At 36.1% G+C, this 23,564-nt stretch overlaps 1 protein-coding gene across 1 annotated transcript; it reads right to left on the reverse strand.

Annotated features, from left to right (window-relative positions):
* Positions 1–5,571: 5,571 nt before the first annotated feature.
* Positions 5,572–15,496, reverse strand: LOC131440254 (transmembrane protein 245). The gene is made up of 9 exons (XM_058611366.1): positions 14,723–15,496; positions 13,736–14,663; positions 13,428–13,679; positions 13,189–13,367; positions 12,727–13,127; positions 12,504–12,665; positions 12,340–12,387; positions 6,505–6,541; positions 5,572–5,991 (listed from the first exon to the last, which is right to left on the reverse strand). The coding sequence occupies exons 1-9, from the start codon at positions 15,245–15,247 to the stop codon at positions 5,842–5,844; spliced, it is 2,682 nt and encodes an 893-aa protein (XP_058467349.1). The 5' UTR covers positions 15,248–15,496; the 3' UTR covers positions 5,572–5,841.
* Between the last annotated feature and the right edge of the window lie 8,068 nt (positions 15,497–23,564).

Below are 23,564 nucleotides of genomic sequence, written 5' to 3' on the forward strand. Positions count from 1 at the left end.
CATAGACACAACTTATACAAAGATTATATGCACATAGTTAGAATAAGCGGCAATAGTAAAATGATTCTATCGCAATTATCAACTGTCCATCTAAAACCAGATCGCAAAACGAGCATAAGCGACCGTTTGTTGCTTCAGAGGGAATCCCCACAGCAGCGTGCTAACCTTTGATTCTCAGACAGGTCATCGAGAGAAATTCGCTCTCGCACTGGCGTCTATTCTATGTTAAATGAACCAAGTCGGTTTTTTGTTGTAGCGATGATATCCGTCTCTCTTTGATGGCACTGATTGAAATCGTGTGAAGAGTTGCTAGAGAGCGTTCTTTGATGCGACAAAAGCGATCCTTGCCTGTAATTATCTCCATTGGATGATAGTTTGATAGAGACGCATGGTTTTTCGAATGATTTTTTTTAGAGTTTGATATTATACCCGTCCACATTTTTTGAAAATCTGAAAAAAATTCAGCGTGATGTAATGATTTATTTTTTATGTATAATCTAGAGTGGTACCAAAATTGTAAGTGCAAATGAAAAAAATGAAAATTTTGAACAATTCATGAAATACATTTTGAAAAATTCAGAAAAAAATCAGAAAGGTTTTCCATAGTACCTAAAAATAATATTATTTTTTTCAAATTTTTGGAATTTTTTCAAATTTTTTGGTTTGGTTCAAATGTTTGGTTAAAAGAAGGCTGCAAGTTTTTTTTAAAATATACTCTCCTACCCAGTGCTTAAGCGGAAGAATAGGTATAGAGCGAGAAGATTAGTGTTTGTTGTCTGATAAACAGAGAAGATGTTTGAATATGGGATACCGATCGTGAGGCGGCAAGGATTTAGACCATGCTCGATGTACGCTTTACCACACCCAGTCGTGTGTTAGTGCTGTGTCTATCACAAGGCTTAGGGTGGCGAAATGGTAGCGCGTATGCCCGGAATGCATAAGAATGCAGGTTCGTCTCTGTCTCTGAGCGTATCTTTTTCCAATAAGTCTTCTTTTCTGTGAACTTCTCATGCTTCCAAATTCCCATGGTCCTTGAATTTGGCTAAATTCCCGTGTGCAGCGTGTAGCGTTATATTAAGGGTTTGAGTTAAGTCATGGTGAGATGCATATAAGGAAATTTAATCAAGCGTGTAGACAGAGTAAGAAAAAATTGGTGCAACTGCACTGTTGCACTGCTCCTTTTGACAGAATCCGAAAAAGAGATAGCGTATCGAACGATAGTCAGTTGGTCTTCCGGCGTGCTTGAGTTGATACGTGTTCTGCGAGGGCCGTTTTTTCTTCGCCTTTGGCGGCCATTGCGCTGAGCGCGCTTAGGAGAAACGAAGGTTTTTGAGTTGTGCGGCCGGCTATGATTTTCGGCTGGATTGTGTAGTGAAAAGCTGGCAAAAGTCACGCGGAAAAAGGACTGTGTCTATCGCCCGCGAGGGAAATAACGGAGGTCATCCAGGTAGAAGCACAAGATCGACGCACGGCAGGCGAAGCTGGCGGCACCCTCAATTGGGGCACTCCGCCATTGTGATCTGGGATCGTGTGTCCGGACGGGAGAGTAAGGTTCATCATTTCTGCCCATCTACAAGCACGGGCGAGCACACGAGAATTCCGCCGCTAGCCGCGACGGAGATTGACAGCGCAGAGGCCGGTAAGAAGGAAAATCAAGGAAGCGAAATCCAAACAGCAGTTCCGGCACATGCACAAACGGCCATGATTGGTGGCGTTGATGCAACCGATGTTATGAGATCGTGGACTTCGGAGACTGAAGTGAATGCTGAAGTGACACGGGTAAGTCTGCACAATCATTTCCTTGCATCTCACTAGTCCCAGTATTGTGTGACGTTTATTGGTCAGCGGATCACAGTACATTGCCAACGTGGCGAGAAAGTGGCATGCAATGCCCGAGATAGAGAAAATATGAAAAATACAACAAGTGTTCTCAGACATGACCGTGAATGGCATACTATTGGTCGGCAGGGTCACAGCAAGCGTCGTTGCGGAACTAAGAATCGGACGCTGTATTAGAAGGTGTTGAGAGCGATTAAGGGAAACCCAGAACTGTCGGATTATGATACCTCCGAGAAATTCAATGCATGCATAATCAGAATGATTCGTTTGTGAGAAGGTCCACCCTTTTCCAGGTCGGTGAGCAACCAAACAGAGCACTAAAACAGAATCTAGTAGCCAAAAGACGTGGCTAGAAGTTGTACAATGAGAATCTTACGAAATACAAATAATGGATCCTCATGGACGAAGAAACGAATGTTTGAACGTTTTGAACGAAAAATTCGCAAGAATGCCTATAATCTGGCAAGGTATTTTCAGCTAAGGAAAAAAACTCAGCTTTTCGTGACAAACAAGACTATGGATTCCTTGATGTACTAGTTGTATTGCATGAATGAGCGTATTATTTCGTACATCGAAGCTTACAATGGACCAGTAAATTTCTTGTATGATTTGGCAATCCCCAAGTAACAATTTTAATATTATTAAATACTTGTAGCTGTCTTCAATGCTACATAATAAATCTTGCATTAAAACTTTAAACTCCACGAAAGCCTACTGAAAACCTCTAGAAAAGCATGTTCCTGCCAAGTGGACCATTCTTCATAAGGTTTATAAAGCAAAGTGAAGAATTAGCATAAACCTGCATTAAAACTCCAAATTCAAGAAAATTTTGAAACCAGCTTTACGATCAACATTAAATTCAATCGGAAGGAATGAGTTCCGCTATGAATCAACTGTCATTTTGATCACATTTTTCTTGGCTATGTGTGTGTCATGTCTGCTTTGAATACAATCAGTAAGAATATGTTAGATTTTAATTACGAATTTGAAGTATTTTCCGAACGTAAAAACTTCATGCGCTTTTATTTTTATCGTGAATGTATGGATAAAAATAAGAATTATAACTAATCGCCTTGAAATAAATGCAGTTTTTGCGAAAATCTCCATGATTTATGAAAATTATTTTTTGTGATTCTTCGTCATTTATGTATAAAACTATTTCGTGGCATTAAAACTTGTGTATACGTTCTGAAAAATGAATCATTAAAGCCCATCATTTTTCTTCGTTTTTGCATTTTGAAGTTTTTTTGATGTCAATAAATGCTACGGCATAGGACATAATAATGGCGGCCATGAAATTTTCTTCAATGTAATTTACGCTTAACCTAAGAAGCAATAAATCAAATAGCCCACAATAAATGTGTCACAAATGTTCTCAGAACCCTCAAATTTGCTCTGAGTGAAACTGTCATCCAATGAACACGCACACACACAAAACTAGATTTATGAAAGAATTTAATTGACAATAATGTTTTAAAGAAAATGTTTGAAAACCAAATTAAGAGTGTTTGCATGGTTTTATTCTAGTACGAATTGTTTTATTTTTAGTCCATTTGTTAGTCTGAGTAAAGGGTTTTATAGAAGCTTTAAAAACTATGATATTACTTGTCAAAAGAGACACTTATTATAGTCGTCATAAAACAGGTAGTGATTGAAAAATCAATTACAAAACTCCTATAAATTATAATCAAAGCCATTAGGCATTCGACTACTACAGTGGTATTGAGGCAGGAGCATAAATGAAGACAAACACGAGCAAACAAAGAGAAACTGTCATTTGCACTTGGGACCTTTCCTAATGTTTATCGAGAAATGTCATCAGATACACAAATTCTAATTCAGGCGGTTAGACGACGGTCGTTAGGTGAGATTCAATCTAGAGATCTGAAAACAAGCTTATCACAAGAACGAGCACGAACTTTTTACTAAACTTATAACTTACTGTAGCTTTTTTCCAATGTTGCACAGTTTCCCTTCGTTTTATTTACAATTACAGAAACGCTTGGTTTGTTGCGGTCAATATGAAACAGGGGCAAGTGAAACCGAGTGTACGCTAACATGAAAACTCGAAGTTATATCATCGTGTTAAGGGGCGGGTAGGATCTAACACTTTTGAAAAATCATTTATTATTTTCTTTCTATTTTCTGATAGTAAAGCATTTCAAGAATATTCTGTGGAATTTTCAAACCTATCGGAATAAAACTCAGCAAGTTATGGGCCTTTATCTTCACTTATCTCATACTGCGAAGAAGTAAGACCTCGGCGCACAGGCCCAACATTTCTGCATCGATTGACTTCAAAAATTGACAAAACATTCATGAAATATTTCATTATAACAAAATACAAAAGAAAAAATATGATTTTTTTGAATATGTTAGACCCTACGGGCTCCCTTGAGTGATAAATTGTTTCCATTGATTTTATAGACAACAAACTTTAAACGCATTTTTTTCGAAAGCAGGTTTTGAAAATCCGTGTCCATCGTCATTTAAAAACTACTACACCAATTTTTTTCAAATTTTCACACACTTTCTACATATAAAAAAGCAGACCCCAACGTTTTCCTTTTCGTTGTTTGTTACTTTGGAGAGGTTTAACAGCTACAAAATGGCGGATCATGATTTTTAAGAAGCGTCCTCAAAAATACCTTTTCACCGACTTATTTCTGTATATTTTCCCACGAAAAAATTACAAAATATTTTTCGAACAATGTTTTTTATTATACAAAATATTTGAATTTGTTATGTTTGCTCTGAAAAACAATTCGCAAAAATGGTGATTTTTTTCATCAATTAGACCCTACTCCTATCGCGGTAACCTTCGCCACAGGCACAATGATTAGTCTCGAAAGGTCCAATTCAAAGGAGATGTGCATCTAACGTGTAGTGATTGGACATAAGTCTGGACAAATGACGAATGAAGTCCCTACTCACATCCAGCCCTCTGAACCATGGTTTACTCGATATTTTAGGGATAATTGAGTGCATCCACCGACCCAGATCATCTTTATCCCAAGACGCTAGCCAGCTGGCAAGTGTTTTTTGGTGAGACGCGCTGTAAAATTCGTTAAAAGCAATCGGTCTCTCATAAATTTCACCCTCAATAGCACCACCTTTGGCTAAAATATCGGCTCTTTCATTGCCTGGAATGAAGCAATGAGCCGGGACCCAGACTATAGTGATTTGATAATTATTATTCAATATGTCGTTCAGGCGCTGTTTTATTTTGCCCAAGAAAAACGGTCGATTCTTGCCAGCAATGTTTGAGCGAATGGCTTCAATTGCGCTCAGACTATCTGTGAAGAGGATATAATGGTTCAGAGATGATGTGACGATTACACTCAAAGGATTTAGCTGTATACCACTTTTGCTGGAATGGTATCAGGGTAATTCAGAATAACCTTCAACTACGTCTAATGGCAACCTATAGTATCATGACAGAGCGAGAACTCAGAAAGACTAAGGAGAAACAAAAGATGCAAATAAAACTAATGAAATGAAGATCTTCGATAAGTTGTTTTCATCTCATTTTTTGTGGATAGGGGGCATATATGAGAACATACACAGATCGGAAAAGATTCATGTTGTCATGTTGGAAATCTATGTTCTGTCTGTTAAGACCTCATTTATAGCTTGTGCTTGTACATGACTTCAACAAACGAATATCCATAATCAAACAAGCTTACAACTATACAGCAAACAAAAGGATTTTTCGGATTAAACATATATTAATTAACCAATTACACAATTTATTTCAAAATATTAAAAAGATAACAATATTCAAAAATATATTTGGTCCAATATATACACTAAGTATAAAGAAAAGGTGTTTTTTTTCGTTAAGTATAACCAACACTACACAGCCAGTTTAATAATACGCATTTTTTCGAGCGGTGTGCTATTAAAAACAAAAGCAATTAATAACATTTTTGTATTTCCGATCGCACTACTATAGTCCTTCGAGTTTCTAGAGTTTAAGCAAAAATCTGCCCATTCTAACGGTTATGAATCCTGTGAATCGTCTACGGATGACGTGTTGCTACTGATGGTGCTGCCGTTTGTTGAGTCATCATCGCGTAATTTACCAGGGCAGTTGCTCCGGTAGCGGAAGTATCCACCATCTCCGGAAAGGTACCGAAGCGATAGTTGTTGCTGCACGGTGCCGGAGAAATTTCGCGTAAATGCACGCGAAAAAAATACGAGCATGTAGTAGATATGAACAGAAACATGATTTATAACACTTAGTTAACAATGGAAACTAGGTAGTGTTGGATCGAATGGAATTCCTTTTTAATTACTTTTCAAACTCAACAGATGCAATAGGCTGTTAGACAAATATAACTGCAGTCAAACTGACCGGGGTGATGTGGATTGTCATGTTTGTGTCAAAACTGTTTTCCGTCCAAATGATTTAAAAAAATGGGTGAGTTGATATACTTTACATCCTTCGTTCGGGTTAGAAAATTGGCTGGTGTTTTGCTGAATAGTGATGAAAATATGATGAAGTGAACGAAAGAAAATTACAACCAATCACGATCTATGACGCTAAACAAATAAAATCTATAACTGAAACTACAGTCTAATTCGAAACAAAATCTACCAATTTGGATAAAAAAGGGTAAAAACAGGGAAAAGGCCAAAACTCACACCACCAGCATTACTTACTTCCCCTCGAACAAAGGCTTGCCACTCTTTAGATAAACTGATTTTGTTCGAATAACAGAAAGAAAATAAACATAAATTTGAATCCTAGATAAATTATGTTTTGGTTTACATGAGCTATACAATAGAAGAAACACTATCAACTAACTACTATGAGATGAATTTACTTAACTAAAGTGCCACTTATTACAATGATACTCGATACGAAAATAGTGTGCAAAAAAGCAGCCCAGCAAGAAAAAATAAATCCACTATAAAATATAAATGTTTATGAATTACTTGATCTAAAACGTTTGATCTACTGACAAATCAAAGATGAAGTCTGTTACCCAAGCTTTAGTTATATACTGCAAGTGTAGTAAAATCTGGACTTTTCGTCGCTAGATAACCATAAAACCTGACAGAACTTCATTACCCTAGCACACAAACCAAACTTCAGTAATGATAACCGTGGACCAAAAATTACCATCATGGTTTGTGCAGTTATTATTTTCAACATCCAGAGCGAAAAATTGAGTTTTTTTTCCAGCAAGCACTGCTTTGTTTTTGTCAAAATTCGACTGCAAGACATAATTCAAGGTTCTTTAGATTAGAAAGTAGCCCATTAATCGACTCGACTTTCAATCAATGAATTATGATAAAATCGAATACAATATCTTTGCTTCGTCCCTAAGAAGCAATACCGTAGAAAAAGTAACTAAAGGTTTTCGTATATGAGATGACTAATGGAGCTGAGATGAATGGGGGTACCCTAAATCCATACAGTTGCACTTGTTAGTCGAGTGCAGATTACAGTCGGAGTCAATATATTTCATTTAAATGCCACATAGAGTCCTTACGAATGGAATTTCACTTCATTTACCAGACGAGGTCTTTATGAATTGCCTCGCATGAGGAATTTCAAAATTCCTCATTTTTTCCTTGTTTCTTTGTTTCGTGACATTTAGGAAAAATCATTCATACATTCATTCATTCATCGAAGTTTTTTTGGGGTCACTACTAACCTCAATCGGATGAATACATTTTGACAGTTTAGCGGTACTGTTTGTAAACAGACTTTTTTTGTTTGTCTGCTGACAAACGGATGAGACCGTACACGGTTCATATCACCTAAATAGAGTTTCAAAGTTAACGATTCGATACGGTTCATTTTAGAGATTTATTAAATAAAAGCGGCTAGTTGTGAAGTGTAAAAATGATTGTTTGAGATATATTCCTCGATTTTGTTTAAGCTTGTTTGTAAACAGTACCGCGGAACTGTCAAGGATGAATTTTTGTTCATTTGGGACCTCACGATAAAAAATTTAATTGAATTTTTTATCGTGGCGTCACGAATGAACAAGCATTCATCCTTGACAGTTCAGCGGTACTGTTTACAAACAAACTTAAACAAAAATCGAAGAACAAATTTCAAACAATCATCTTTACACTTTGCAAATAGTCACTTTTATTTAATAAATCTCAAAAACAAACCGTATCAAATCGTGAGCAAATGTTTTAATACTTTATTTAGGCGATATGGACCGTAAATGCTCTCATGCAATTTGTCAACAGACAAACAAAAAAATCTCTGTTTACAAACAGTACTGCTGAACTGTCAAAATGTGTTCATCCGATTGAGGTAAGCAGTGATGGTAAAAAACCTGATTAGGTTTTGCACGATGACGACACGAATGAACTACCGATGAATCAAGTTCATATTTTGACAGCTATCAGTGGTTTGTTTACATATCTATTAGGTTTTTTACCGTCACTGCTAACCTCGATCGAATGAATACATTTTGACAGTCCAGCAATACTGTTTGTAAACAGAGATTTGTTTGTTTGCCTGTTAACAATTTGGATGAGATCATTTACGGTCCATATCGCCTAAATAGAGTTTTAAAACATTTGTTCACGATTGGATACAGTTTGTTTATGAGATTAATTAGATAAAAGTGACTAGTTGCAAAGTGTAAAGATGATTGTTTGAAATGTGTTCTTCGATTTTTGTTTAAGCTTGTTTGTAAACAGTACCGCTGAACTGTCAAGGATGAATGCTTGTTCATTTGTGACGACACGATAAAAAAATCTAATTAGGTTTTACACGATGACGAGACAAATGAACTGCCGGTGAATCAAGTTCATCTTTGACAGCTGCCTGTGGTTTGTTTTGTTTTGCGATTACAAATTAAACTTGCTTGTTGAAAACGTGTCCCACAGTGAAAAGAATTAAAAAGATTGCCCTATATGCGTTTCCAGCATTAAGAAGCGATATTTGTATAAATCTGTTTAGTGTGAGGCGACTTGCAATTTTTAAACTCAAACGATGAACCTCTGATCAACTTTCAATGTGTAAACAAACCACCAGCGGCTGTCAAAAAAAGTTCATTCTGTTCATTTTGTGAGGGTATGTCATGTTCGTGAAAAATCTAATTAGGTTTTGCACGAACATGACATAACCTCACAAAAATGAACAGAATGAACCTTTTTTACACATACACATACACACATACAGGGCAATCTTTTTAGTTATTTTCACTGTGGAATAAGTTTTAACCAGGCACCTTTTCGTCATTTTTTCAATTTTTAATTTGCAGTCGCAAAACAAAACAAGTACACGGCAACTGTCAAAGATGAACTTGATTCATCGGCAGTTCATTTGTGTCGTCATCGTGCAAAACCTAATTAGGTTTTGCACGATGACCACTCGAATGAACTACCAATGAACTGCCGATGAATCAAGTTCACCTTTTGACAGCTATCAGTGGTTTGTTCACATATCTATTAACACGTATTAGAATTAGAATGAACGCAATGAACACATAAACAAACCACTGATAGCTGTCAAAATTGATTCATTTTGTTCATTTTTGTGAGGTTATGTTATGTTCGTGCAAAACCTAATTAGGTTTTGCACGAACATACCATAACCTCACAAAATGAACAGAATGAACTTATTTTGACAGTCGACGTGTACTTGTTTACAGTTTAAAAGTTCATCAGAAGTTCATCGTTCGAATGTAAAAATTGCAAGTCGCCTCACACTCAACAGATTCATACATATATCGCTTCTTGAAGCTGGAAACACATACAGGGCAATCTTTTTAGTTATTTTCACTATGGAACACGTTTTTAGCAGGCACTTTTTCGTCATTTTTCAATTTTTTACTTGCAGTCGCAAAACAAAACAAGTACACGGCAACTGTCAAAGATGAACTTGATTCATCGGTAGTTCATTTGTGTCGTCATCGTGCAAAACATAATTAGGTTTTGCACGATGACGACACAAATGAACTGCCGATGAATCAAGTTCATCTTTGACAGTTGCCGTGTACTTGTTTTGTTTTGCGACTGCAAGTTAAAATTTGAAAAAATGATGAAAAAGTGCCTGTTAAAAACGTATTCCACAGTGAAAATAACTAAAAAGATTGCGCTGTATGTGTTTCCAGCATCAAGGAGCGATTTATGTATGAATCTGTTGAGTGTGAGGCGACTTGCAATTTTTACATTCCAACGATGAACTTCTGATGAACTTTTAAACTGTAAACAAGTACACCTCGACTGTCAAAAAAAGTTCATTCTGTTCATTTTTGTGAGGTTATGTCATGTTCGTGCAAAACCTAATTGCACGATGACTACTCGAATGAACTACCGATGAACTGCCGATGAGTCAAGTTCATCTTTTGACAGCTCTCAGTGGTTTGTTCACATACACAGATAGAAATAATGACATTTACACGACATGTTAATCAATAGTAACATGGAATATTAGACATGTGTTGAATCGAAACTTTGATTGAAAACCTTCATCGATGAAAAACTAAATTGGATTGCATTGAATATTCAACGAATATAACTGTATCTTTCAATTAACGCTTAGTTTTGCGATTAAGTTATATTGAAACCTACGGAATTGTAAAGTAACTTTATGTTTAATTATCTGCTCAAAATATGTGCATGAAGATAGATGCAAATTCACAAAATATTTTTATCTCTGTATCTATTAACACGTATTCAAATTAGATTGAATGCAATGAATACATAAACAAATCACTGATAGCTGTCAAAATTGATTCATTTTGTTCATTTTTGTGAGGTTATATCATGAAAAAACTGACAACCCCAACGGCGTTTAACTCGTTTTTCGAATAAAATAAAATTGTAAACATCGGTGTATACCGTTCATAAACCTCGCAGACTAAAATTGGAATTTTTACGTAGACTTTTCGATGGCCTATGACTGAAGAAGTAGGTAATTTTAATTTCAAAACGCTACCGCTTCCGACTGAAACAGGTTTCATTGACCTCGTGATCAAATAAATGTTTTGAGATAAATTAAAGGGTGTACTCTTAACCCCTTAGCGCTCATGGAAAAGTATATTTCCCGTCTATAAAAATCATTATCGATTTATTAAATCAATTGTTATTAAATCGATGTGTTTTTTTACTGAATGTTAAAAAAACTTATTTCCAAGGCGACAGATGTGTGCAAAACGACGCATAGAAAAAAGAACACATATTAAATTTGAAGTTCGAGTTGTGGTAAAAAAGTTGAACGTAAGTAAGGACAACGTACGTTTAAGATTCAGAAGTCTCCAAACCGCAACGAGAAACAGAATCTGTTCGCAAAAAGCCGTGTCCGGATTATGTACGACCAATGGTTAGCGAAACCACACTGCTGCGTAATGAATGACGAGACATGTGTGGAAGCGAATTTCAACCAAATTCCAAGAAACCTTTATGCGACTACCAAGGATAAGTGTGAGAACATCTGGACTCAGAAAATGTCAAAGTTCGCCAAGAAGTTCTTGAGTTGGTAAGCGATTTGTACTTGCGGAAAGCACCTCTCGTTACACCTAGCACGACGAACGAACAAGTGTATTTGGAAAAGTGTCTCGTAAAGCGGTTTGTCCCTCTCTTGAAAAATCACGACTGTCTGATGAATTTTTGGATGGAATTGGCATCATGTCACTACACGAAGGACGTTCTAAAATGGTATAAGACAAATGCCGAAAAATCTGAACCCCCCAGACACTCTGGAGTTGCGCCCAATAGAAAAGATATTGGGTCATTATGAAGGAGAACCTTCTAAAAGAACATAAAGTAATAAAACATATAGAATAATTGAAAAAAGCATAGCTTAATATGCAAAAACCACCTTTTGATTTTGAGGTCGTGCAGAGCCTTATGACTGGGATTGTGGCTAAGGTTGGCGCATTTGAATATAACGGCGAAATAAAATATAGGAATGCCCCGATTTTTTTTTAATAATAAAATAAAAAATTGAATTTTGAGAATTAATTTTGTGTGTGCGGTTTTTAAACGGTACATGTTAGTGCATAACAGTTTATGTTGAACTGCTAGGTGACATAACTTCATGTCAAACGGCATTGTACCAAATAGCTTTATGTCGAACGGCATCATACCATCGATGTTATGTCAAACGAGCCGCTCCTGCCTACATGATATTTATAAATGTTCAAGGTTTTGCGAAATGTTATCGATCTTTCAAAATATGAAGGGATTATTAAAGATAATCTTTTATAAAACAATTGTTTCTCACAAACATTGAGAAACCACATCAAATACATCTATGCGATAGATTAAGCGTCAGGATACTTATTCATAAAGGAAGTTCTACATTTGTTCAATAGTTTATTTTTCTTGGGTGGCGGTAGTAGTACGATGTATCAAACGTTTAAAACTTATTGATTTAGTCTACTCAGTGTGCTAATTCTGTATGATAGTAATCTAATATTCTACGTATAGTATTAGAGCTACACATCCTTTTACATGCGTTCTAGTCTACTCATACTACTGGTCATTGCTACATTTATTCTTGAAACCAACACTTACGTCGTTGCAGGTGAATAAAGCTCATTGTTTGTGTCTAAGCTGGACTTTCTGCACATGAAAAATGAAATGATGAAAACAATCGCAATCATTGTGGTCTCGAAATTTCCTCTCTAAAAAAATGCTACAGGTTCTAAGTTCTACTTTACCACAGTTCAAACGCTTACCTGGTTTGGGGGGTCGCCGGCGAATCCCGGATAGCGCTCATGGTAACTTCGAACAGTACGACGAGCAAGCACAGCAAAAGTGGTCCTAATAGAGCACCTTCCAGGCCAAACAGATACATTCCTCCTGCGATTGATAAACCAGTTAGGTAAGGATGTCCCCCGCTAGAATAGAATTTACATGGAATACAGTAAGGGTTACATTATTCTTTAAAGTCAAATTTACCCCTTAATTTCCGAATGTATGATTGGATTGAAATTTGACGGCACAATAAAGTGAATTAAAACCAGCAATATTCCGAGCCAGAAGCGATCCTGAGAGAGCCAAAGGTCGAGAAATGCAGGCACACTACACCAGTAAGTTTCTAAAAATGGGGCGGCTGCCAGAATCGATGCCAACACCGCCGGTAAGTAGACGATATGAGCGCCAAAGATCGTATGCGTAAGCCACGTGAACAATCCATGGAAAAGCGCTAATTTTAGTGTGGCAACAACTACACTGGAAATGGAATCCTCTAGCGCTTGAATGATTCGAGGGCCCCACGAGTTGTTGATTGTTATGGCTGTTGGTGCGTATCGCGTTTGACTGCTTTGCAGTAGATAAAATAGTGTCGTAAAAAATATGATCTAAAGAAGAGAGTTTGGAATTTAACATTGTATGACGTAAGATGAGACTTAAGTATATTACGGTATGAAATAGGAACTTTAGTACGGCATGACCCCCGCCTAAAATCACCGAAACCAGGGTACCAATTGCAGATACTAACAGTGTCACATTGGTTCTCAACAACATCCAGAGCGAATCGGACACCTCCAGTAGCATCCCGATGTTACTTTTAACAAACCCCATTATACCCGCTTTGGTAACTGTAATAAACATTTAAATTAATACAATGGGCGGTTGCTTGACGAGTATTTGAGACTTGCTTGGGTTGATAAAAATTTCGTCGATCGTTACCCGAATAGATTGGCTGTTGACACGCGGTCCCACCAAATTATCACCATTATTGCGGTCCATCCAACTTTGAATCAACCGGTCCCAAACGCTCAGTATTTGAAACTTAAGTTTTTTGGCCTGGATGGGATCTGTGTCATTGAATATGTCATCAACGTACTGTTCGATGTGTGAGCGTCCGTATTTGTATGCGTTGTCAATAATGTTGTCCATTGATTGCATATCTATTGAGAACAAATTTACGGAACAATTTGAAATTTATGAGGAATAAAAAACCTACCAATCGGTAACATCTCAATCAAATCCGGCCGATGTGTTAAGGTACGATTGACCAGATTGCTGCCGAGCTGGGCTACCGCTATGGTTTCCGAGTAGATTTGCGTAAACGCGAATATACTAATCAACATTACCAGCACACTGAGGAATCCTATCATGACAATTGAGCTGATGTCATCGATGTAGGATCTTATCTTGGCACACACATACCAGTGAATGTTAGTGTTTATCCGTAGAATTCCCGGCAAACAAAGTGGTAGCAAGGCAGAATGTCGCGGAAAAAGCCACAGCTTTAGCGACTCCCAGTATTGCTGTGACATTTGCGAGAAATATTGGATTATGCCTAGAATGTCCGCAATTTTGTTGATTAAATGTAAACTAATCGGTATGATAGCTAAAAACAAAATCCACGTATGCATCCATATGAGCGTTCCAACGCAGGTGTAAAACAGTATTCGAAAATATAAATCACTCTCAAGAGATTCCTGTGGTTTATTCAATGTAGCACTTTCGCTACATTTCGATTCATTCATCGTGCTTGACAAACGAGGAGTAGTTGTTACATCTAGTTGAAGTTTAGATTTGATATCCTCTATACGCGAAGAATCTATCGTATCGTCCGTTGTTGGTTGGGAAATCACTGGGTCGATTTTGCTGTCATCCAACCGGTAACTTGTTACATCCAACAGACAGTGCCATTTGTCAATAAAACGTACGTTTCTGTCGTCCCGTCGTAGATTGTATATCAGTCCAATAGTTCCGTAGGTCAGTAATCCAAGAAATACCGGAACTTGCAAGGCTCCCAGAAAACTGCAACCATACCCAACTATTAAAACCCAAAGCATTTGACCAGCGATGAGAAACGGTGTTGATACTTCTGGTTTCCATAGCATATAGACACTTGCGACGTAGAGAAGTATAATTATGGCGAGCTGTAAAAAAAAAGCAAAGTTAAACAAAAATTGTGCTTCTATGAGAACATCTTTCTTACCATGTGTAGAGTCAGCGAGCTAAGTACTGTTCGAAAAAGCGAATGATTCCAAACGATAAAATTCCAAATCGTAATAAATACTTCTGTTGGTGCTAGCCAAAGGACAACCCGCAGCGAAATGAGACTTCCACATCCGATGCCAATTATTTTGAAATGGCTCATCAACCATCCGGTTAGGAATTCGCCCAGCGAATTGATTCCTTGTATCGGAGCACCCAGAATACCTACCAATAGGTACCGTTCATCTTTCTCAATTCGCTCGATCCACTGATTAAGTGCTTCGGCGAGTCGTTTTTTGGCCGGGAACAAAACTGCTCCAAACAAAAAAGCCCAAAGAAGTGGTTTGAAAAACGGAGCTAGTACTAAAGTAACACCGACTACCACACCCACTACGGCAACCATCATTACGTTATACAGTGCATTCCGCAGTGGTTTTTCGTGTCCTTGGCTTCGCAATAATAGCCATGCATTAAACAATCCATCGATGGAACGTTTGATCGGAGCTGGACTGGGACGGGTGCTCATTTCTGTTGTTCCGAGTGAGTTTTCACTCAAGATAGCCGTTTCTTCTTTATCTCCAAACTACTTGTGCAGAACACATCTGTGAGTTATGAAACAATCAATGTTTCAATTTACACCAAATTATTTTCACTAGCTTTAACTCATCGTCAATCCATATTCCGAAATTTGTTCTATTTTTAGAGATGAGTTCATAAACAAATCAGCCGAAGCGCAGAAACCTGGAGGTCACATAAACATAACAACACTAGCTGTCAGAATGTTTCTAATAACGAATCAGCTGTTAAAATGATTTCGTACAAGAAGTAGTAGTAAAGGTGTTACAATACATTTGTCATTTTGGTAGCTATTAGAGTAAATTCAGCAGCTGCCAGATTCATATGGGTGGTCTATAATATAACTGAAACTAAAACGTATCTCCAGCAAGCCGTTTTAGTATTATTTATTCGAACAGTTCTACCGACGACACGACCAGGCACTCCGAAGGAAAATCGTCCGTTAACGCATTTAAGCATTAAAATTGTCCGTTAACGATTTACCGCCAGTTACCACAAACATAGCAACCCCTTGTTAATAATAAAAATAATCTTCTCGAGCAACACTGCTTAAGTTGCTACGGTGTAGTTACCAAGTAGCCCTTAAATAAATAAACGAACACTTTGAGAAAGCGATGGAATCGTTCTATTAGTGTTAATGTTTATAATAACGACGGATTTTTTTGATAACAAAGCAGAAATGTATTGAAATGAACTCGATTTAAACGAAACAATTGATGAAACATCAAAAATATGCATTTATTGATATCACAAAAGTAATCAAATAGAGAGATACGTAATTCTCGGTTAATTTTTCAAAAGCGCGTATAAGCAAGTGACAGTTTCTCTTTGTTTACTTTCTCTTCTATTAATAACCAAGCGGTTTCCACGTTTATCACTCAACTCTTTGCATGAAATGATACCCGAAACTTTCGACTTTCACACAGAATAGTGATATCAAAGAAAATCTTTTTAATCACATCACAATAATCGAAAGAGAGAGTGATTAAAGAGAAACTGTCACTTGCTCATACGCCCTTGTGAGAAATTACCCGAGAATTGTTTGCGTGATGTTGGGATGGCGAATGCTCACCAAACTGCATGCGCCCAATATTATTTGGCACTCTTCAGTAGTTTCTGTAGAATACTCCGTCGAAGACAATTCACTAGTTCACTAGCCAAAAACAAAAATTTCCTCCGCTAACGAAAAACTCGCTGAGGTGCGGTATTATGTATTATGTAGGTGCCGCATCGCACTTCGCAGTCGCCTGGTCTCGATCAGCTCGTTGTAGAACATATCCATATCTTTCTCGTCGGTTTGCGCGGAACTGTTATCACATGGCGGTTCTAACTCAGCAGTAGGTTATGCGTCATAATGTCCGCTACGATCGAAATGTTGAACCTGGCTGAAATGAATTGCATTTATTGGAAAAGAAATATTAAGATATAAAAAACTTACTTCTCTTTGGCAAACAGTAGAAACCGCTTTAAAAAAGACTTCAATAACTGATATAGTCAAAACCTAAAACCAGTGTTGGTGATTGCCGAAAATTTGACAGAAGCTGCTATATTGCTATTTATATTGTATACAACATTTTCAATCCGGTAGAAGATGCTACAAGAACTCGAGTCTCTCAATGCATGAACCGCGAGAATTTTTCTACATTCCTTCGCTCCACTTCATACTCTGAGTATTTCACGGCCCTAAAAAAAATTACAGTCTGATAATGATCGTTGCTGTGTGGAATTTCCCAAGAGAGAATCGCAAGTTGACAATTATCGCAGAAAATCGAGCCGATGATTCAACTTGATGATTCTCATACTAGGTTGCAATATTTCAAAACCCTTGTGTGGAGCATTCACATACATTTTCATAGACACAACTTATACAAAGATTATATGCACATAGTTAGAATAAGCGGCAATAGTAAAATGATTCTATCGCAATTATCAACTGCCTGTATAGAATCGGATCGCGAAACGAAAATAAGCGACCGTTTGTTGCTTCAGAGAAGATCCCCACAGCAGCGTGCTAACCTTTGATTCTCAGAAATGTCATCGATAGAAATTCGCTCTCGCACTGGTGTCGATTCTATGTTAAATGAGCCATGCCGAACTCAAATAAAAATTCACGTTCGATTCACTTGAAAAATCACGTAGAATGGTTTCAAATGTCAAATTGAATATTTTACGTGACGAAAATGAATGTTATATGAACATCCCCTAAAATGAATAGTCATCACATAAGGTTTACGTGAATTGACCAAACGTCAAACAATCTACGTGAATTTCCAGTGTGAAAAACTCGATTTTGAAAATGGCGAGCAGTGGCCCTCGAAGTGTAAGTAGTGTAAATATTTGCGAGAAAAGTTATTTAATTACAATTTTTTACTCCATCGACCGGACCATTCAAGTATGAAAGTTTCCATGTGTTCAACTGGACCGAGTGCCTGCGTGAGTCCGGAAGTTTACCCGCTCCTGCCGAATGCTTCAAACAGGCCGTCGGTATGAAGCTAGAGACACTGGAACCATGTAATGCGACTTCAACCTGCATCGGTAGTGTTGTGGGAGTTCTTGGATCTCGACTTCGGCTTCGGTTGGATGGCAGTGACAACTTAAACGATTTCTGGAAGCTTGTCGATTTGAAATACCACGACGTTATTAGTTGCTTTTTAAACCATTGGAATTATATGACAATTTTCTGAAATAAATATTTTATATTTCATGACATTTTTCATTTCATAGATTTATACTAAAATCTGGAATCTCCCTTTTGACTTCAACCAATATATAAAATAGTAATTTTCTGGTATCTAAATTTGGTATGAACTGATAGATAAATGTGATATGAACAGTACATTACATTTTACCTATGAAACACGTAACTTTTACTGGATTATGCATTAAACAGGTTTCAAATGCCAGTCCATTAAAACCTACGTGAAAAGTAGGGTAGAAAATATTCACATAACTTTTCACGTAACTATAATATGATTATTATTTTGAGTGCGGGGTTTTGTTGTTGCGATGATTTTCAACTCTCTTTGATGGCACTGATTCATTCGTTGAAGAGTTGCCAGTGAACGTTCTTTGATACGATAAAAGCCATCCTTGCCTAAAACAACTGTTTTCATTCGCATTTCAATCTACGGCTGAATCCCTCTTAGTTTTTACCTTTGTTGAGAAGAGGATCTTCCTCTCGAGGCTGTCGGTAAATCTATTGAAATTTTCCATAATTAATTAACCGATCTGCAGTTTATTTTGTTTATCATCCACCCTTCAATATGCAGTCACCAAGGTTATGGCAACTGTTATTCAAAATCAATAATATATCAACTTGTGCTGCCAGTTTAAATATTTTAGCTACCGTTTTCGATCTGACATTACTAGTTACTGGGGATAGTCAAATTTGCGATACAGTTTTCATAAACGAGTGGCAGGTCGTGTCGTCGGTTCTACTGTCAAATTTAAAACTGGTATACGCCCTTAGGGCGTGTTCAGGAGTGTTCTAGTTCTAGATGCATAATTTATGTCAGTTTTAAAATTTAAATCTGGAAATTTATAACAAAATAATCTGGCAGCCCCAACAGCGTTTTTCTGCGTTACAAATATAGAAAAAATACAGCGGCAGTGTATACCAGTTCTAAATTTGACAGTAGATTTGTATTTGGTAGAACTGTTCGAATAAATAACACTAAAACGGCTTGCTGCGGATACGTTTGTTTCAGTTTCAGTTATATTATGGACCACTCATATGAATCTTGCAACTGCTTAATTTGCTCTTAGTAAAGATCACGATTTAGAAGAAACAGGTGAGACTGCTGTTGTTATATTATTAAAACTTAGGACCTGAATAAAAATAAACTTTTCAACAAAAAACTAAGAAAAAGAACGCATATTCTCACAGGTACCTTGGCTGCAGCAGTATATAATACACTTAGGCAAAACATATTTGGAGCTTCATAATGATATCGTATATACGATGGTTTTTAGCCACAAGAATATCGTATGTGAATCATAAGACCGCTTTATAAAGTCACAAATATTAGAATTCCAATAAAAAGCCTTCTAGAATTCATTGCAAATTTTTTAGGAACAAATGGTGATTTTTGTAATTTTTTATGCATCATAAGATTTGCCTTATGATTTTCACTACTCATTTTGCCTAGAGTGACTATAATCAGAGTGGCGACAGCTGTTCGTTTGGAATGACAGCTCCCAGTTCCAAACGAGCAAACGACCTGTCAATTCAATGTAAAACTAATGGAATGTTTTGAATTGTTGCCAAAATTACGGATGAGATGTTGTCACTCTGGTTATAGGCACTCTAATTTTGCCTAAGTGTACGGCTGGCAACCATGTCTCCCTCAGAAATGATGAGTCAAAATCCTGTTTGATACGGCTGTCTCATTTGAGGTGTTTTCTGTCAGCTGTGAGGCAACCGGACACAAGAATGGCTATGTGTGTATGTGTGTGATATAAGATCGTTCGTAGCTCCAATTTTCATCTTCTCACTCGAACTAATGCATTCAATAGTTTAACTAATGGTTCCAATATACGGAATGATCTGTGGAGCTGAGTTTAGTATCCTTACTCATATTATTGATTATCTATTAACGGGCAAGGTACAATCTCTTCGTTTGAACAAATCAAAATGATTGTTTCGGAGAATGAGAAAATATATTTACAGAATTGTTTCACAATGATTTCAATTCAGTCATATACAGTTGCTCGTTGATTTATAGAAATAAAATTCTATATATTAAATGCTTTAAAATATTATTCCTCATATTAATGGTAGTGAGTTCTTATTTAGCTTTTTTCAAAGTGCATTATGTATTTGCATTTCCAATGCGCATTGGATGTAAAATGTGTACTAACTAGTAACGAATGGCAGTGAAATGCTCTTCTATTATGACGCAGTGCAGTGCTATGACTTTGACAAGATTTTCACATACACGAGTTACGATGCGGGCTTCATAGAAGCATCATTTTTGCAGAAAAAAAGTATATCCCTTATATTTCGATGTCTGAAGATTTTGAAAACTGATAAATATTCTTGTTTCGTAAACAGAATATACTGGAATAATTATCGCATGTTTTATAACCTGTTAACACACACTTTGAAAAAGAATACTGAAGAACTCGGTACTCGCTGAGAGTTAGTCATAACAATAAATGAAAAAGAAAGTTTCCTCTAATATATACTAAACTTGCCATGGCTTGCTTGCAGTTACTTTTCAAAATGGGTGTTATGAAAAAAAAAACGTGACAATTTTGCAAATTTCGTTTTGTGTGAGAATAGCAGCCCTTACACGAGTCATTAAAAATGTCATTACTAAAAAATAATATCATTTTAATGAACGTGTAATAGTGCAGTAATGACGAGATTTCTATCAAATTTGAAATACATCATTACCCAGTAGTCATCATTAAAAATGACAAAAATAATGCTCGTGTAAGGGCCGCTCATCAGTGTAATTTCTTTTAACATTATCTGGCATCTCTGGTGAACTGACAGTTAGAAAGCTTTTTTTAACGAAACTCTAACGATGTCAGTAAGATGTGAGATGATTTTTCAACGACAAATACACGTAGGTAAAAGTAATTTCCTGGCGTTAATTAATTTTATTCGATCGACAGCAAAATTCAACGTAATCAGGGTGACAAAATGAGGACGAAGGAAATTAAATCCGATTTGAATATCGTTCAAATCAGTAAAACTGAAGTTTGATTGAGTTGTCAATTTTGGTAGTACTGATCGAGAAACTAGGTTTGTTAGCACGTTTTTGGAGTTCTAGAAGGATCAAATGCGCTGTAAAAAATTTAGTTCAGAAACGTTCAAGGTTTCGTACAGCGAGAAATTCTCGCTAAACTTTCGTACAGCGAGAAATTCTCGATGACCTGAGTTCACTGTCAGCTTCAGTTCAATTATTATTTCAAGCCGAACAACAAGCGTCCTTATTATGACAAGGTATAAAATTGTGGAACTTTGCGGCATACTCGGTAATTATTAATGTACACCCAAAAAATATTATTGTGCCAATAAAATTGTCCAACTTTGCTTTTAAAAGGCTTTAAATAATCATAAGTCCAAGCAGAAAAACTTTTAAAATAAGTGTAAAAATTTACAGTTGAAAGTTTTTCTGATCTCGAAACAATTGAATTGAAAAGTATAAACTTTTGAAATAACTGCGATAATACTTTTGAACAACTAAGCAACAAGTGTATTTTTTTACACAAAAGTGACTAAATGCATTTCAGCGTTCATTTCGTTTAATTTATTGTTTTGATGTGAACATTGTGCACCATGTTGATATCGCTTCTAGGAAAATAACTGATAGAATTGGATGATTGCTCTCTGGTGAGTGCTTTGTTATTTCTTATAAGATTGATACGTTATTATTTTTTGCTTCTCATCAAAGTGTATTGGCATCAGACACACACACACACATATATATATATATATATATATATATATATATATATATATATATATATATATATATATATATATATATATATATATATATATATATATATATATATATATATGTATTTATATATATATATATATGTGTGTGTAAAAAAAACTGTTAATTTTGTTTTTATTTTGAAAGAAAAACCTGTTATTCCAAATGCTTCTACTATTTTGCATCAAATGCAGATAGCTTTTGTATTATTATGAGCACACTATCATTTTAACAGAAGCATGATCTTAATTGAAAAGAATGACATTTTATACTCAAAGCAGAACCACTTTCGAAATAAAAGCTCTCCAACTTTTAAATTGATAGTTTTTACTCTATGCAAAAAAGAACTAACGAAAGCTCTCAAATTTACCAACGTTCTTGTTGAACGCTATTTTTCTGTGTGTACTAGAATAAAAATCACTTTATTTAATTATCCAACGAAGTAATAGAACCAATGTTTGCTGCAAAATATTTTATGCGGAATTTTCGCACATGTTTTCTTTGTTTACATGATATTTCATCAACGCTTTCCAATAATTATCGACGTTTATTATCGAAGGGGCAATATAAGATACGTTATTACTGAGCTCACTGGTCCATGGTAACTGTTAAAAAAAAATTCATGGATTGTATGGGATATTTTACTTTTGAGTTCATGTGTTTTTATAGATAAAGGCCAATAAGCCACCTTTCAAAATTCACTTTTGAAGGAAAAATAAATATTAAGCTTTTCTCTATCGTGTACTAATATGACTTACTCTCAGCGAGTACCGAGTCTTTCGGAATTACTCTTCAAAGTGAATGTTATGTGGTTTAATGGCCGTCATCGCAAAAAACGTGAGTTTAGCATTGGTTTCATTTCGTTCGATTCGAAATATTTTGATCGACAGTGAAAGTTCCATACACTGATAAAAATTTGCACGATCGATTCATATGTAAACATCACTTCAATTTAATATGCTTTTTCATATCAATATATAACCAAAGCGATTTGTTTCAAAATTTCATGTGCAAATTCACTAAGATGCGAGATTAGATTATTTTTCACTTAGCTTTCATGTGTTTTTCCTTTGGATGTGATGTGTTTTGCTATTGAATCGAACTACATGTGTTAAACACTTCATTTTCCAGTGGAAACGAGTACAGCACAAATGTATGTGCAAAACATTTGAATCGGTCAACTCTGTTTCAATTGAAATATATGTGGAAAAACAATGTGACTTTCATATGAAATGCATATAGAATCGAGAAATAACGATATATCTGATCGTTTTTAAGTGCATTTCATATAAACGTAGCATGAATTCCACTAAATATCGACAGTTTTTACACTCATTTTATGAGTTAAGTGTATATTTTCATGAATTTCATGTATTCTACAAGCAGTAATAGATCGAAAGCTTTGCACATGATGCTAGCAGGCAGATAATTTTCAGTGTAATTAACTCGTTCAAGTTCTTCATACTAAATATGCATTGATTTTAAATTTTTAAGAGACAATAGACTTTTTGTAATAGATTCGTGAAAAGGCTGCATTTAAAATAAAGATTTTGTTAGTTAAAATATATTAGGATTTTTTTTCAATGACAGAGATGTTGACCGTTTGAAAACCAATTCGTTGTTTTTTCAAATTGTTTTGAAGTGAAGCTTCGTTAAGTTTACGCCAGCGCACTCACTCGGAGAGCTTTTGTCATTTCTTGTGTTTACCCACACATGTTTTAGTTTTGTCTCGTTTTGAATGCCGTTAGTCGAAGCAGGATAGCGCTTGTAAGTGGAACGAGCTTTTAAAAATTGAATTTTCTCCACGGCAAGCAG

This window comes from Malaya genurostris, chromosome 1 (assembly GCF_030247185.1).
Source record: "Malaya genurostris strain Urasoe2022 chromosome 1, Malgen_1.1, whole genome shotgun sequence".
NCBI classification, from domain to species: Eukaryota; Metazoa; Arthropoda; class Insecta; order Diptera; family Culicidae; genus Malaya; species Malaya genurostris.

Excerpts from the sequence above, each read along its gene's own strand:
- LOC131440254 (XM_058611366.1), bottom strand. The coding sequence starts at position 15,247 with ATGAGCACCCGTCCCAGTCCAGCTCCGATCAAACGTTCCATCGATGGA. Across the intron at positions 14,664-14,722 it reads GCTCGCTGACTCTACACATG|CTCGCCATAATTATACTTCT; the intron begins GTAAGAAAGATG and ends TTTTTTTTACAG. Across the intron at positions 13,128-13,188 it reads TAAAGTTCCTATTTCATACC|ATCATATTTTTTACGACACT; the intron begins GTAATATACTTA and ends TCTCTTCTTTAG.